This window comes from Solanum verrucosum, unplaced genomic scaffold, assembly GCF_900185275.1.
Source record: "Solanum verrucosum unplaced genomic scaffold, falcon-dt-bn FXZP01000144.1, whole genome shotgun sequence".
Lineage (NCBI taxonomy): Eukaryota > Viridiplantae > Streptophyta > Magnoliopsida > Solanales > Solanaceae > Solanum > Solanum verrucosum.
In genome coordinates this window covers 634,505-651,329 of record NW_026020773.1, presented here as the reverse complement: position 1 = coordinate 651,329, position 16,825 = coordinate 634,505, and the positions used below count along the sequence as shown (strand labels likewise).

The 16,825-nt window shown below is 32.9% G+C and overlaps 2 protein-coding genes across 2 annotated transcripts; both read left to right on the top strand.

The window, feature by feature from the left end:
* Nucleotides 1-541: 541 nt before the first annotated feature.
* Nucleotides 542-10,488, top strand: LOC125812946 (rab GTPase-activating protein 22-like). Its single transcript, XM_049492424.1, has 13 exons — nucleotides 542-622; nucleotides 759-879; nucleotides 1,725-1,813; nucleotides 2,584-2,679; nucleotides 3,894-3,997; nucleotides 4,813-5,030; nucleotides 6,260-6,382; nucleotides 6,461-6,549; nucleotides 7,854-7,959; nucleotides 8,902-8,999; nucleotides 9,413-9,655; nucleotides 9,737-9,820; nucleotides 10,256-10,488. The coding sequence occupies exons 2-13, from the start codon at nucleotides 846-848 to the stop codon at nucleotides 10,268-10,270; spliced, it is 1,299 nt and encodes a 432-aa protein (XP_049348381.1). The 5' UTR covers nucleotides 542-622; nucleotides 759-845; the 3' UTR covers nucleotides 10,271-10,488.
* A 1,411-nt stretch (nucleotides 10,489-11,899) lies between these two features.
* Nucleotides 11,900-14,949, top strand: LOC125812901 (CRIB domain-containing protein RIC7-like). The gene is made up of 4 exons (XM_049492366.1): nucleotides 11,900-12,213; nucleotides 13,015-13,115; nucleotides 13,747-13,846; nucleotides 14,568-14,949. The coding sequence occupies exons 1-4, from the start codon at nucleotides 12,156-12,158 to the stop codon at nucleotides 14,936-14,938; spliced, it is 630 nt and encodes a 209-aa protein (XP_049348323.1). The 5' UTR covers nucleotides 11,900-12,155; the 3' UTR covers nucleotides 14,939-14,949.
* Nucleotides 14,950-16,825: the final 1,876 nt, after the last annotated feature.

Here is a 16,825-nt window from a genome sequence, read left to right as displayed (position 1 = left end):
TCGAAAACACAACAAATCACATATGGCAAGAACTACAAGGTACGACTAGTACTATGACTACTATCCCTCTATCCTATTATGCAACATCCATCCTTTCCATTTAGAGTCGTGTCCTCGATAATATGAAGTTACGTCATATTCTGTCTAATCACCCCTCTCGGATACTTCTTCGGCCAACATCTACCCTTCCGCATGCCCTCTACAACCCGCCTCTTGCACCTGCTCACGGGGCATCAACACACCTCTTCTACATATGTCCAAACCATCTCATTTGTTTCCCTCATTTTGTCCATCACAAAAACCCTTGCCACCTTCTCCAAGATAACGTTATTCCTAATCTTATCACTTCTAATATACCCACATATCCATCTCAACATTGCATTTTCACAAAATATATCTTCCGCACATGAAAAATTTGACAACACTACTAATTAAAAATAACAAGACGCAAAACCATTTATCACTCATTTATATCTAAATCCTCGACCTCCACATCCTCCTAGTTAGCCTAAATAAATATAGTATAATTTTTACCAAGGGAGCAGGTAATACAGTTGGAAAATGGGGTCTTTCTATGCCAACTCGGAAACACCTACAAAAAGCACAAAAATTCTCTTCGCTGGTGCCCATCAATCATCATTCTTAATAATTCTTTCGTATTCATTACTTCATCTCTTTCCACCAACATCTTACTGTGTAAAAATCGATTTGAAAAATGGAATCTTTTGCTATAAGATACTAATTGAATCGTTCTATAGTCTTTTTGCAGTTGTAAATTTGTCATTCTATAAGCTCCATCTCGGGATTTTGTGCGATCTTTTTGATAATTTAAACAACCCCAAGACATGGGCAACTCAATAATAGCTGCCTGCAAAAATGGTAAGGGTTTTTGAGCTTTATTGTTGATTTCTATATTTGGGTTTTGTTGGAATTATACTGTTATTGTATTATTGAAGTTGGGTATTTGGGGTTTTGTCGATTCGAATTCGAATTCAAAATGTAATGGGTATTATGGGTTTATCATTGTAAGCTCTATCTCGGAATTTTGTGCGATTTTTTTTGATAATTTAAACAACCCAAAAACATAGATTTCTGCAAAAAGGGTAATGGTTTTTGAGCTTTATTGTTGTTTTCTATATTTGGGTCTATGAGAAACAATCTCTCCATTTCCTGAGGTAGGATAAGGTATGCGTACGCATTACCCTCTCCAGACCCCACTTGTGAGATTACACAGGGTATGTCATCGTTGTTGGTTTTATTGGGATTATACTGTTATTGTAATGGGTATTTGGGGTTCGTCAATCCAAATACAAATTCAAACTGTAATGGGTATTTGGGTTTCATGCTCATTGCCTGCAAGAATGCTACTAATTGTTACTCTATATTGACACTATTCTTTTTTTCGAGATTTAAGCTAAGTAAACTTTGATTGAGATTTTATAATGTATTTTTCATCATATTGACTTGAGGAAAATTGTAACTTGTAGTACTTTTCATATAGTTTTTGAATATCAAAATTTTAGTTTTGAAATATTGAGTTGATCCAATCCAATTTAGCTTCAAAGATTAGTCAAATTGACTCTTTAGAGCGAAAGGTGCCACATATATTGGGAAAATGGAGTATGATTTTTACCTATATCTTCTTCTTCTTCTTCTTGTGGATTTTGGGTTTTGATTTTTTCTATAATTATAATGGGTATTTGGGATTTATGTTTGAATAACAGGGGATTCTTCATTGGAGGATCTAGACTCTTATTTTCCTGTTAGACCAGAATGCCGAGCTGACGTTCCTAATACTCGATTCAGACCTAGGGTGAGTTGAAACTTCATTCTTTTTCATCATTTTATTTAAGTTCTTCTAAATTTTGCTTATATACACAACTTTGGATAAAAAGAGGAGGTTGTGGATTTAGAGGTGGATCCTGAATTTAGATTTGATGAGTTAAGCCTTTTAATTCTTACAATTTCATTCATTACACTTTTGAAATTATGGGTTCAAAATTTAATATTCGTTGAAATTTTACAAATTTAACTCATATTTATGCTCTATGTCGAAGATACTTGATTTAGTTGAACCTTATAAATAAGGCTGCAGCAGGATATGGCTGCTGTAGGTTGACGGTCAGCATTAAAATAATCAAACCATGTTGATTTCTCCAATACAAATGTATACAGAAGTCATAATGTTGACCAAAGTTAGTGTGGGATTGACACTTTGTTTGGTTGAGTAGACAACAAATGTATATGTTACTAGTTAATGGATTCCACCCTTTGTTATTTTAGGTAATTACTCGTATCCCTTTAAATTCAACTACTTTAGCATTTATTTGATTGTTTCACTTTAGCTCTCTCCCCTTTGGTTTAGAGAAGTCTAATTCTAATCTATCAATTAGGTGAATATATACACTCTTGATTACATTAATGAGTTAAAAAAACCTAGAATATCCTGTTGTAGTTTTTGTGAAGTTTGTCTCAGTTTCTTTCCAAGTCCTTCTAAAGAAATGATTTTTATAAATTCTCATGGCAGATTTATTCACTATGCTACCTTTGTGCACTTCCTATTTTTGGGGAAGTGCTTGATAGGCAGGAAGAACTCTCAGTGAAAGAAGATGGAAGGCTGCATTCTCTCAAGAGGGTTATTTGGATATAGCAGGTGTTCTTAGACGAATCCAACGAGGGGTACTTTTTTTTTCTCTCTCTTGTTCAATGCACATTTAAATAAATTTACTGTGCCACATTGTCATTTGCCTATGAACAGAACACATGATCTTGTCAAGTAGAATACTTTAAAACTTTAAAGATCTCCAAGTTGATGGTGGTCCTTTCACCTACAACACTATTGTTACATCTATTTTTGCTACTTGGTAGAAAGTCCAATTTCGGCTGTCTATTCTTCATTTTATCTTGTGATTCCCAGTTTGGAATATTGGACACTTTTATGACTAAACCACTTTGCTACTTCATTGTGACTGCCCTTTTCCCCCTGGATTTCTCTCTAGTTCATGCTGTCAATTCCTTCTTTGTACTCCACCTTTAGCTTTATAGTGATTTCCATAAGATGATAATGCATTTCGCTCATGGTCTCCTTCTCCTACCTTGCCCTTTTCATGGCTTTGGCCTAGTTGAACAATGCCAATCCTCATACTACTTGCTATCAAGAACAAATTAATCTGCTTTTTAGTGAATGTGAACAGTTCATATGTTTTTTAGCAAGTACTTTTGCCACCCGGTGAGGTTTTAACTTGAACCGAAGTTGCTCATTTGGTGGACATTTGGAGCATAATAGATCCTCAATTTGTGCAAGTGGTGAACTGCTGAAGGTGAAAAACTTCATGGGACACCAATTTCATCAAAACTCTTGCTCAGTTATCTCCACTTATAGAAAGATTATTTCATTAACCATAACGAAATAGAAGGTTCATTCCATTTATGATTTTCCAGCAATGTTATTTCAGTTGGGAGCCTTGATAGGAAAGCATTTAAGATCCTCTTTTTGTGTTAATAGCATAAATTTTTTATGATGTAAGAGGTTTTAACTGCTCTGTGAATAATAATAAAGGGTAAACAATCGGTTCGCTTATTCCAGAGCAATAATTGTTTAATCTACGCTATAATCGCTTGTTGGTTTGAGTTTGGACAGATTTGGAAAGTCTAAATTATACAAAAGTTTAGCCGGTAAAATTATTCATGATTTGGAATAACATTTCGGCATAGCATTGATTACACTTCTATAAACTATATATTAGGCAGATAATCTGATCCACCATTAGCACGCCCATTGAGTTCATTATAAGGAGTCATTGTCTATCACAAATATCCAATCTGCTTGCTGTTTAGCTGGAAACTTAAGTCTTAAGAACTCTGATGCTTATTGATTATTCTGTGAATGCTAGGGGATTCATCCATCAATTAAAGGGGCTGTATGGGAGTTCTTGCTGGGTTGTTTTGATCCCAATAGCACATTTGAGGAAAGAAATGAACTTAGACAACAACGGAGGTAATCTAACTCGTTTCAGCTATGGCCTAAGAGTTACAATTATTCAATATAGACTATAAATAGTAGAGGTAATCAACAATCATAACTATAGGGACTCATTATACATTGAATTTGTTCAATTTGATGCATAAAAACATGCACCTATCGAAGGCCCTCTGTGTAATTTACACAAAAAACTTTTCATGTTCATAGAGTTATTCTTATCAAAGATCAACTTTCTAAATCCTGATCTAGTTAGGACTGAGACCGAAGTGAGCCGATTTGGATTCAGCTGGGCAAGTCTGGTTTAATCAAGCTCTCTATAATGAGCAAGCCAAGTTTCAGACAATTTTGTTAGGTTCAGCTTGGTTTAGTTTTTCTTATCAGAAGGACCCCTTGGCAAAAGATTGCCAATGAACTTTGAAATCTTTACGTATTGAGGTTCAAATCTTTGTTCAAAGGTTGAAATTTAGAAATAAAGACAGTAAAGACCACGGTAATAATGATACCGTGAACGTACAAAAAAGAAAGACAACAAAAGATTTTGTCATGAATGACAGGGCATATGCAGTATTATATCACTCTTTCCAAGCTTTTATCTTTCTTCTGGGAAACTTTCCTTGACAAGTGTGTGCGCACCTTTGTGGGGAAGTGGTGGTGGGTTTAATAAGTTAACAACGAAAAAATGTATTTTTGCCTGGAGAACCAAATTATAAAAGTATACTATCACCATCAGCTGAAAACACCTTCTTTCATCCTTAAAATATTCTTTTTCTTTGATAAATTTCTTATAGGTTATTTATGAGTTGCCTAAGAATCTGAATTTGTATACTCAGAGAGCAATATGCTGCGTGGAAATCTGAATGCCAAAAGCTAGTACCTGTTGTTGGCAGTGGTAAAGTTACCACAAATGCTATAGTCACGGATGATGGCCAACCTATAGAGCTTGCGAACACTACCAGTAATGGACAGGATACTAACAATGGCATGCCAGTCGATATTGGTGTTTATGAGAAGAAAGTGGTCCAGTGGAAGCTTAACTTGTCCCAAATTGGTTAGTACTCATACCGCTACCATCTCTAGTTTTAATTTGCAACTCTATACATTCATATTTGCTGCACAGCTCCCTGTATCTATCTCTCTACATCTATCTGTGTCTGTATCTTAGAAGAAGGGTGGGTGGTTGTTGGAAAAAGTTGAATTTCAACATTCTCTTTCCAGTCTATCTATCACAATCATTTGTTCATGTTCTCAAATGGTCAGTAATAAACTGTTTTCCAACTTTATGCTTTTTGACAAAACTTAAATAGTCAACATAGCTCTAACTTTGAGATAGTTCTTAGTTGTGCAGAATATAACCAAAGTTTGTTATTCTAAAGGTGTTTGCTCCCCCCCAACTCCCATTGGTTATGGTATTCGAGATGAAGGGATTGATACATGAAACATTTCTTTTCCAATATAGTTATTATGTTTGAAAATTTTTCTGTGAATTAGTCACTGTGTAGTTTGATGAGATTCAGAGGGGGAGGGGAGAAGAGGAATTAAATGTCGGAGGAGTATGTAGATTAAGGATGCGCGTACTCCAACTAAAACCCTTTATATAATCTGTCATCTGGATTAAAAAGAAGAAATTGGGTAATTTAATTAAAATTGTTTTTTTTTGTTGATTTGGGATTTTCCATCCAATTGAAGGGTACGGGTGACAAGTTTGTAGACGGTGAGGGTATAAATAACTTGATTTTAACGGTAAGGGTGAAGTCAACTAATAAATCAAAATACCCTTTTCCCTATTTTGTATTCAAATATAGAATATTTACTTGCCTTATTAATAAAGGGATTATCACCTACCATATTATACATAACCTAACACTCATATAAGGAGCACCTTTTGTACATTGTTAATCAAGTCATTCAGAAGATCCCTTGCATGTTATTTTCTCATTACGCCCGCCAATGATGCTAGATTCTAAGCTTCAACATTTCACTGAAGTTTCAATTTAAGTTGTTCAACTCCAGACAGATTTTCTCCAACATGGTACATATAGTTTATTATGTTGAAGGTTGTTGACACGTACAACCGATCATAAGCTATCGTCAATTTCGAACAACAGTAAGAAATTTAAATGAGCTTTGTCAGTTTTCATGTGTCCATGTTCCATTATAATGGATGAATTGGAAAAATGGAAATGCCATTCATTTTGCCTTTGTAAGGAAGATTGTGCATCAGTATAGACTGATTTCCTGAAAATATCTAAAACTGTCATGGCTTATGATGTTGTTTAGGTCTGGATGTTGTTCGTACGGATCGTTCTCTTGTATTTTATGAGAATCAAGCTAACCAGGCAAAACTCTGGGATGTGCTAGCTGTCTATGCATGGATAGATAAAGATATTGGTTATGTTCAAGGTATTATAGCAGTATTTAGAAACTAATTTTTTGAAACATCAAGGCCGTTTGTAACCTTCTGTCTTATTTTCTGAACAGGAATGACTGATATTTGCTCCCCAATTATTATTCTTCTTGAGAATGAAGCAGATGCATTCTGGTGCTTTGAACGTGCAATGCGTAGATTGGTATGCCCCTGTTGTTTCCATTCATACTTGTTGCAGACCTCACATAAATGGATAAATAGACAAACAAATGTGTTTCTTCTTTAACATCGCAGGGTGGGTTTTATATGAGGTAGTCACATAATTCATAAATTTATGTTTTAGCACTACCCATTATACAAAGAATTTACATTTGCTTGGCCGAGACAAAAATAGTGAGATCTGCATGTGAGATGACGTGTTGCCGGCCTAAAATAAATAAATGTGCCCCATTTTTGGCAACTTAAGATTTTAGATGAGGCACTTGTTCCTTATTGGTGGTGTAAAGGTTTCGAAAGAGGTTTATAGATTCTTGGGCCATTCCACCCATAGGTTTTGGGTTGGATGCTCAGATTCTTTGAAATTGTATTAGATCCGAAGGTTGATGAGTTTGTTCGTGCCACCATTTTCTATCTTCATGTTCTATCATTCCGTTCTCTCTCTAAACTAAGCCCATGGCGCTGCTCTGGGTTTCTTTCTCTATCTCAATTCAACCCATTGAGCCATTAATTAACATGGCTCCAGACCCACTATTAGCCTGTTGAGACTAATGTCTCCCTCTACTCCAGGCCCTTTACTGTTGAGCCTCCTCCCTTCAGCTTCAAAATAAAAAAATAACAACAACAAAAACAACAACAAAACCCAGTGTAATCTTACAAGTGGGTGTGGGGAGGCTAGAGTGAACAAAAAATAAAGAAGGCAAAAAAGAAGAGAAAAATCAAATCCACATTTCAACTCTAGAACCCAGGTTACTCGTGCAAGAGGGTGTTAAGAAATGCACTTGTCCATAATCGGTTATATAAGCATTTCCAAAGAGTTTTATAATATCCAGGGACAGTCCACCCATTGCCTTAAGGTTTGGTCTGGATGCTCATATTTTTTCACATTGATAATGCTGATTGGTTGAGGTACCTTAGCTTAACATCCATACACACAAAAACAAAAGGAAAAGAATAAAGGAAAATCCACATTCTGGTCATACCTTTGGTTGAACTTTTACTGGATGATCTGCTTTGGGTTTCTCTTGTAATGATAAACCACGCGCTCCAGCATTAAGTTAATGTATAGCTATTTCATGTTTCACTTTCTAACTGTATTTAGCTTTCATATGGTTATATTACAACTCATGCAACAACCCACAGTCCCCAAGGAAAGGGGAGATAAACTTGTGCATATATTTATGTTCTCTTTAGTAACTTCTTTATTCAAACTTGTGCAACGATGTGCTAGTTATTTCCTATGTTTATGCCATTACTGCATATATAACTACTCCATATTCGATTCAACAGAGAGAAAATTTCAAGTCCAGCGCAAATTCTATAGGAGTGCAATCTCAGCTGAGATCCCTTGCACAAATTGTTACAATTGTTGATCCAAAGCTTCATCGACACCTCGGTAAGGGTTTTCTGTTCTCCGTATATTCTTCAGTAACTATTTCTATGAAAGAAGTAAAAAATGCAAGATCTTGTCAGTGTTGTTGATTTTCCAACCAGTTCTCAATACTAGAATGATTAACTAACATCTAAAATAAGCCTTATAGAAGTTTCTGGGTTTTTTTTTGTGTGGAAGGAAGCTTTTGGACATCTTGGAAACAGAAGATGTGAACTAACAAAGTGGATACATAATAATTGGAACTTTCTTGACCACTGACTGCAAGCCTGTGACACCTTCTCCCCTCCCCCTCAGAGAAACAGAAAAGAGTCTGGGAGGGGGGGGAGGTATATACAAGGAGAGTCCTCTAAGGATAAGAGTTTTATTTGTTCATGAACTAACTTAACATTCTTAATATTTGTTGTTGGAATAAAGGAACTGGTAACTATATTGGTCTTTTATACGTTACATATTACGTTGGGCTATCATAATGATTCTAAGTCCTGTAATGTGTTCTGATTATATGTTCCATGAAATCATGATTTATTTTGTGAAACTTTTAATGCACGCAATCCAAGTTTGTTATTGACTGTCACAAGACAAATATTTTCTTGAAGCAATGCAGGCAATACATGTATGGTATCTAGCACCTATCAAAAAGAAAAAATGCAGATTCTATGATGGATAGTCTGAATGATTGTACGTTTTATAAGTTGGGGCCAGACTCATAAATCATAAGTTAAACATTGTGAAGCACTAACATCCATTTTGAAAACGTCTCTCATATATGTTGTTTGGGACGTTGGTAATATAACAAGAATTTTTTTCATGGAGGAGATATATTGGAAATCTGCATTGTTAAGAAATCCTCGAACTGCACGCTTGACCATCTAAAAACATAGAGGAGAACGTCTAGATATAGAGTTTACTCTCTCCCTCACCAACTTTTTCAATTGTAATTGGCAGAGGAGCTAGATGGCGGAGAATATCTGTTCGCGTTACGCATGTTGATGGTACTTTTCAGGAGAGAGCTCTCATTTGTTGATGCACTCTATCTCTGGGAGGTGAGAAGCCCAAACCTCTTTCATATTTATTGTTTGGCAGATAGAAAAATTATTGCACAATAGTTTGTCCCCGTCTTTGGTGTCTCACTTCAGTTAATTACATTTTTCCTGGCTACATTTGCTTTTATGAGACATGGTTGTTTTACTTGGCAAATTATTAACTTCATGAAAGAAATAATTGTTCTACTTGGCAAATTATTAACTTCATGAAAGAAATAATTGTTCTACTTGGCAATTGATGTCTTTTTTGTTTAAAAGAGTGCATCACCTAAATTAGTTTGACATAAAGGTCGAGCGAAAGGATAAGGTTATTAATATTTTCAACTATGAAAGAGGGAAGGATGATGAGCAAATGTAGGTCAGAGTTATTGTAATCTTTTGATTGATGCTACTTTTGTACATACTTCATTTAGGTGATGTGGGCCATGGAGTACAACCCAAACATATATTCATTATATGATAAGACTCTGGAACAACTTCCCGATAAGTTAAATGATACGCAGCTAAAGCAATATGGGAAATTTGAAAGGAGAATAGTGAGAACTGGTGCAACGAAACAGCACGACGCACTTGCCATTTTCCTAGTTGCAAGTGTTCTTGAGACGAAGAAAAAACAGCTTATGAAAGAGGCGAAAGGCCTTGATGATGTTGTCCAGGTCTTTGTAAAATCTCTCTCCTCGTCTATATATTCCACATTATTGTATTCTTTGGTCCTGAAAATAACATTTTTTTTCCAGATCTTGAGTGCGATAACTGGGAATTTGGATGCAAAGAAAGCACTAAATGAGGCTCTAAAGGTTCATAAGAAGTACATGAGCAAGGCAAGTTTTTAACTTTTTATGTTCCCTGTTCTCTGCTTTTCCCAACCCCCTCCCAGCACACACATCCCAAAGGATAAAGAAGAAAGGATTTAAGTTACGAATCCCAGTCATTATGAATGGTTACCTATAATTATCTCTTATGCAACTTAAATAGTATAAAAAAACTTTTTACATTGTCCGTTAAACTCAATAAAGAACCCCCTGGTCCCTGTCCCCGTCTGTTTTATTTTTCAAGTTACAAATCCCGATTATCATGAATGATTACCTGTTGTTATCTCTTAGCGACTCAATAGTATAAAATTTCTTTTAACATTGTCCGTTAAACTCAAGAAAGAAACCCACCACCCCACTCCACCCTTCGACGAGGCCTTTGTTCTGGTACATGAGCATGATATCAAGCATTTTAGTTGGCTCATAAGATGCTCATCAATGCAGGTGAAAAAGACCTAGATGGAGTTGCTATTCATCACTGCAGCAAAGTACCCCTTCTGCTCAATGTTTTGTTGTACTTTTTATGTTCATTCTTTCTTGTGGGAGTGATTTCTCCCTTCTTGCATTTGGTGTATAATTCTTTCTATTTATTATTATTACAAAGAACTTGTACATAATAGTCTTGCTATGAGATGTACATGATGTGCTTTGGTTGTAATAGTTGAATCACATTCCTCAGTCTGAAAAAATATTGGAACATCATACCATATGTTTCATTTTATCTTATTTTTAGAATTTCATTTTTTTTCCTATCTAAGATATGATCATTCATCACCAGATGGTTATTAAAAGGATTATTAGAAAGATAATCATTAAAAAGACAGTTTGGTGCACAAAACATCTCCTTTCACAGTTCGAACTCATGACCTATAGGTCACACAGGGATAATTTTACGGTTGCTCCGAGACTCTCCAAAGATAATCATTTTTCAAGGTTTTTTTTACCAGCGTATGGTATTCGTGGAGCTAGATTAAAGCTGGATTTGCATGGAAAAGTTTTACATTGGGGTAAAATATTTTTTAACAAAGGCAACTTTGTATGAGGGATTCGAACACGAAATCTTTGGTTCAAACACTTAATTAAACAAAAATTGTCGGAGGAAAAAAATAATTATTTACATGGAGCTACTTAGCTAGTATTGGCTAACACGTTAATCTTTTATATTTAGATCGATCTTTAATTCTTTATTAATAGGCAAGATATCCTTTATAAAGATTATGTATATAGTATATCATTGGAAATTAAAAAAGAAAAAGAAAATTATATTCTTTTTTTTTTTTTTTCAAATTCCTACAAAATTGTCTTTTTGGTTTTAAAAGATGACGAATTATACTCAATATCAAGTAAAATTTAATCAACTCGAAAATCTGACTATTTATTGAAATAATCTAGACTTAGTGAAAGCATAACAACACTTTTCACTAGAATAAAAGTTCCAAATAGACGAAATTAACAATTTATTGAAATTGCGATTTAGTTACATTACGATATGTATATAAAATTTCAATGCTTGTTAGAGAATTTATCCTAACTAGCTCCGTTTGTACTTTCCTTTGTATAGAGCAGATTCAGATCCAACCAACAACACATACAGTCTTGAACAGTTAACTAAACTCTTGATGAGCGATATCCATCTTTACCTTATTATGCTTTCCTTAGCCTCCGGCTTGGGCGTTGTGAAGCAAGGGTCAGTAAAATTAACCCCAATCAGTACAGTTAGTTAGAGTTAGTAATTTCTTTAACAATTCTAAATAGTCGTTGTCACCAACCTTATATAATATATATGAATATTTTTAAAATGATTTTTTTTTCAATTTGCACATATAAAAAAATGTTTATAAATAAGAAAGTGCTACCATTACATTGTAGTGGCCACCATTAGGCCTCAAAAAAATTGACAACTAATGAAAAAAGTCAGAAGCAAGATTCTGAAGAGTAAAATATATAAAAAAGAATCTCTTAACTAATAAAAAATAAACTTTAAAAAATGTTAAATAATTATCATTCCTAATATTATGGGATACTTCTGGTTATGAATGACCATTAATTCATTGCCATTGAATTGATGAAAATGTTGCTTTAACATCTTTTTTCCTTTGTGATGATTAAAGAGGAGTCAAACCTAAATTTCATTTTTAGGGTTTGAATCCATTTAATTTCTTGAAATGTTTTTATACTTTGAATTTATACTTACAAATTCAAGAAATACATTTGTTCACTTGAAATAAAAATTCAAAATTCACATTTTTTATTTTGTTTCTTCTGAGTTTCTACACATAATCAAATGATTGATTTTAGATGAAAATATCATATTCTTGATTAATTGTTCACCTAAGTTGAGATCATGTCCACAAAGGTGAAAGGCCTTCTTAAAGGCCTTAGGTACATTTCTCAAGTTTTTGGTAAGTAATTTATATTTTCAATTATTTCACATTTTCATTTGTGGGTATTTTTAGATTATTCTTGAAAATAATTGTTTTATGACAACGTGAAACAGTTGAATTGACGGTATGAATCCTTCGTATTAATTATTTATGGGTATTTTTAGATTCTTGAAAGGGATGAAGGTTGTAAAAGAAGATTGTGCTACCAGTATTGAAGAAGGGGGGAGGTGATTGTTACATGACGGTGAAATAGTTGAGATCAACTGTTTCAGAATTATTTTGTGATGGTGTGAAATAGTTGAGATAAACTATATTAATCCTTCATAATCACGATTTTGGGATATTTTTAGATTTTTTAAAGTGATTGTTTTGTGACGATGTGAAAAAGTAGAGATAAGCTATTGGAGTCCTTGATATTCATCATTTGGGGGTAATTTTATATTTATTTATTTATTAAAAAATGATTGTTTTATGACAGTGTGAGTAGTTGAGACAAATTATATGAATCCTCGATATTCATCATTTGTAAGTATTTTTAGATTTTTGAAAATGATTGTTCTGTTACAGTGAAATAGTTGAAATTAACAGTATGAATCCTTCATATTCATCATTTGGAGGTACTTTTAGATTCTTGAAAATAATTCTTCTATGACGTTAAAATAGTTAAAACAGACTATAAATTCTTCATATTCATCATTTGCGGGTATTAATGATAATGGCAATAAGTCTAAAAATTCAACAATCGAGTATGACTCGATTCTGAATAAGTTGAGATCGTTTGTATGAATTGTTTATGTTTATTCTAATTATTTGGTGCAGATGAGGATAAAGAAAAAGATATGCAAATTGGTTTTCCAACAGATGTAAAACATGTTGCACATATAGGATGGGATGGTCCATCTGTTGATAATCCAACCTGGGTAAATATATATAGTATATTTATATTTTTATTTGTATTTTTTGTGTTCATCGATTTTTATTTTATTCTAATTATTGAATTCATTAAAAGAAATGTATTGAATTGAGTCTTTGTAATGAATAAATCAAATTTTGATTTTTCATCTTATCCTACTACTTAATTCATCATAGTCACTTCAAGAAATATACTAAATTGATTCCTTTTAATAATAGCTAGACCTAATTTTCTAGTTGTGTAATCACCTAGTTTTTTCCCCTTTTTTTTACTTATTACATTTCTTGTGTACATCGATCTTCTTCTTGCACCATATAGTCTATTTCAATTTTCATCTTATTCTACTACTTGATTCACCAGAGTCACTGAAAAAGTATGTTGAATCGATTCTTTTTAAAAAAAATAAAACAAAAAATCTATATTCGATTTCATTTTTTCATCTTATGCTATTACATGATTCACCACAAGATATGTATTGAATTGATTCAATTTCAAATTCATCTTATCTTACTACTTGATTCACCATAATCGTTATAAGAAATGTATTGAATCGATTCTTTTTAATGAATAGACCCAATTTTTTTATTGTGTAATCACCAATTTTTGGATGTTTTTTTTTTATATATATAATTTGGCAGATGAAAGAATTTAAAGCACCAGGAGCATTTCAATCAGCACCTTTAATTCCTCCTTCCGGAGAACATAAAGAAAATCCTAATATTAAATGGGTTTCTGAAGGTGTGTTACTTTTTTCTCCTTCTTATTATTCATCTTTTTAGCGTAAATCTAAATTAGTCGGATCAAAAATTATAATGTGTTGGTTAAATATACGTTATGAGGTTAAACCCTATCACAAAGAAAAACTTAGTATTAAGTGTAGAAGGACAAAGGAACGAATCCTTTTATCCATCGAATTTCGAATCGTGTGACTGACCATCAAGGATCTCTTAATTATCAAAGAAATGGTTACAACATGTGTGATCATATTCATAGTATTCGACTAGAATCATATATATGCGTGAAAAATAAGAATGTGTACATAAAAAAAATAATGAATGGTCAAAAACGCACCTAACATATCTCGATCTTTTGAGTTTCATATTTAAACTATCAGGTATGTGAGTTTTCTACCTTAAACTATTAGTTGTTCACTTTAGTTTTCTACCTGAAATAGCATATCATCGTTCAGGATAGGAAAAGTGAACAACTGATATTTGAGGTGTGTTTTAATAATAGTTTAGATAGAAAACTCACACACCTTATAGTTCAGGTAGGAAATTAAAAAAAAAAAATGAGATACTTTAGATGTGTTTTTGACCTCTTAATTCTCTAAAAGAAGATATATCTCATATAATAGTACACCAAACTCGAGACTTTAAATCCTAGATTCGCCTACTACTTCAAGAGGATCAATATTTTTTTCATTCTTTTTACACAATATGTTTCATGTAAATTGTAGATTCAAATAGAAGGTCAAGAAATGCAAATTCTTCACCACCCAAAGAAAAACAAGAGAAACCAAGAACATCCAGGAGACATTCCACAACAGAAAATGGAAGCAATGAAAACACTACAAACAAAGAGCCTGGCACAAAATCCAGGAGTTCCAGGAGACATCATAACAAGGACATGTCCGATGGAACCAAATCAAGTGAATCCTCGAGCAAAAACAACCCCGATATCCCTAAAAAATCGCGAAGAAAGAAGTCCAAGGAGGATGGTGGCTTGAATCGACCATCAAAATCCAAAGGCACAACACAAACTACAGAGTCAAGTCCTGGATTGGAAAGTGAAAGTAGTGGAATTTCTAAAGAAAAACAAGAGGAGTGAAAAAACAACAACAACAATGTAATGTACTTAAAAAGTTTACATTTTTATTTTTTGACAGCTTAGTGAATTGCAAAACTATTTTTGAGACCACACAAAAGTTTATCATTCACAATTTGTAGAGTGTGTATTGTAGAATGTGTACACTCTAACTTTTTTGATACTATGTGTGTTTTGTAGCTTGCATGAGTCAATAGGTCAACGATGGGTATATATGTTTGAGACTGAAGATAATGTTGGGGACATCTATGAGTCGATAGGTTAATGAAGGGCATATATAAGACAAATCACAAACGTTAGGGCTTTTTGGTCCTTTTTGATGAAATATTGTTCAATGGTTTGAATGGTTTTCATATTTTGGCACCTTAGTAAATTTCATAGCTTAAGTTGTATTTGTGTGATTTATAAGTCATGAATTTGAATCGTGGAAGCAACCAATAATGATTGCATTAGAGTAGACTATATACATCACACACCTTGCTAGATCAGAACCCCACCCCCCACCCCTTTTTTTTTCCAATTATAATATAAGTAAAGAGTTTTTTTATTTAACAGCCGTTTAAAGCAAATGCTATCACTAATGAACTGTATTGTGCGTCCTTGGCCCTCTAGGATTCTTGATTATCGAAAAAATAAAAATATGTGATAAGATGGTATACTCTTAAAATTATAACACTGAATTTTATATTTAAAAAAATAATTCAACTATCATCATCACTATCTATCCCTATCTTTTGTGAGAGATGAAGGTAGCCTGAAAAGGAAAAAAATATATTTAAAATAACTAGACAACTGCCACATAGACAAATTTATGCAAAATCAAACCAAATATATTTATAAAAAATATGTAAGATGTCAACTTCTCAAAGTCAGATTGATATTGATATGATATTGTGGTTTTCTCTTATTTTTGTTTATATATATGCTGAAGAAAAAACAATATTAATTAGCATAGGTAATACATTATAAAAAGGAACATAAATTGATTGATATTTAAGAAGATATATAATTAAACCTACGGACATGAAAGATCATAGTTAAAGTTTTGTGATTGAAAAATAAACAAAAGAATTTGAGAATGTTATTATTTTTCAAATTCAAAGTTCTATATTTCAAGTTCGAAAATTGAAGTAATGTGTCGCTTTGATAAACAAATACTTATTTAAAAATAACCTTCACATTTGAAACATAAATTATATATGGACAAGGTTTTAGACTTCTATCTATTTTTTATTTGTTTGCATATGTGAGAATGTGCGAAAATCTATTAAGGATCGTTTGATATGTGGGATAAGGATAATAATTTTGATTAATTTTATTCCATGTTAGATATGAGGTATCAGCTAATTTTGGGACTATTTTATTACACTATTTAAACTAATTAAGATGGTGGATTATGAATGATATGAAAGGTGAGGTAAAATAGTCCGATGAAATATCTTTACTTTATCTCATTCCTTAGATCAAACGACCTTTTAAAATTTTAACAAATACTTCCTTCATTTTAATTCAAGTGTCTTAGTTTAATTAGAAACAAAGTTTTAAAAAATAAAGAAAATTTTGAATATTATAATCTTAAATTAAAGATATACATAATATTTCAAAAAATAAACGAATGAATTCATCCGTCTTGCGACATAATTAATTACTGGTAAACGCTTCTCCAAAGATGACTTTCTTGAGTTTTCTATTATTTCCGTCATTAAAGTAGCCTTTTGTCGCCCTAAGAAATCACTATAAACGGTTTATTGTACGAACTAATAAGTGTAAAGAAAAAATAGTTCCACTATTACAAGTGGCAAAAGCTTGGCCATTTTAGAAAGTTTATTAAATTAATAATTTGGTCCCATTGTAAATTCTTCGTTTCCAAATCCCACCCACTACTTTTTC

Bases quoted from the DNA above. Each gene is read 5' to 3' on its own strand.
- LOC125812946 (XM_049492424.1), top strand. From the start codon at position 846: ATGGGCAACTCAATAATAGCTGCCTGCAAAAATG. The intron at 5,031-6,259 runs GTTAGTACTCAT...GATGTTGTTTAG, and splicing joins GCTTAACTTGTCCCAAATTG to GTCTGGATGTTGTTCGTACG. The intron at 6,550-7,853 runs GTATGCCCCTGT...TCGATTCAACAG, and splicing joins AACGTGCAATGCGTAGATTG to AGAGAAAATTTCAAGTCCAG.
- LOC125812901 (XM_049492366.1), top strand. From the start codon at position 12,156: ATGTCCACAAAGGTGAAAGGCCTTCTTAAAGGCCTTAGGTACATTTCT. The intron at 13,116-13,746 runs GTAAATATATAT...ATAATTTGGCAG, and splicing joins CTGTTGATAATCCAACCTGG to ATGAAAGAATTTAAAGCACC. The intron at 13,847-14,567 runs GTGTGTTACTTT...TGTAAATTGTAG, and splicing joins TATTAAATGGGTTTCTGAAG to ATTCAAATAGAAGGTCAAGA.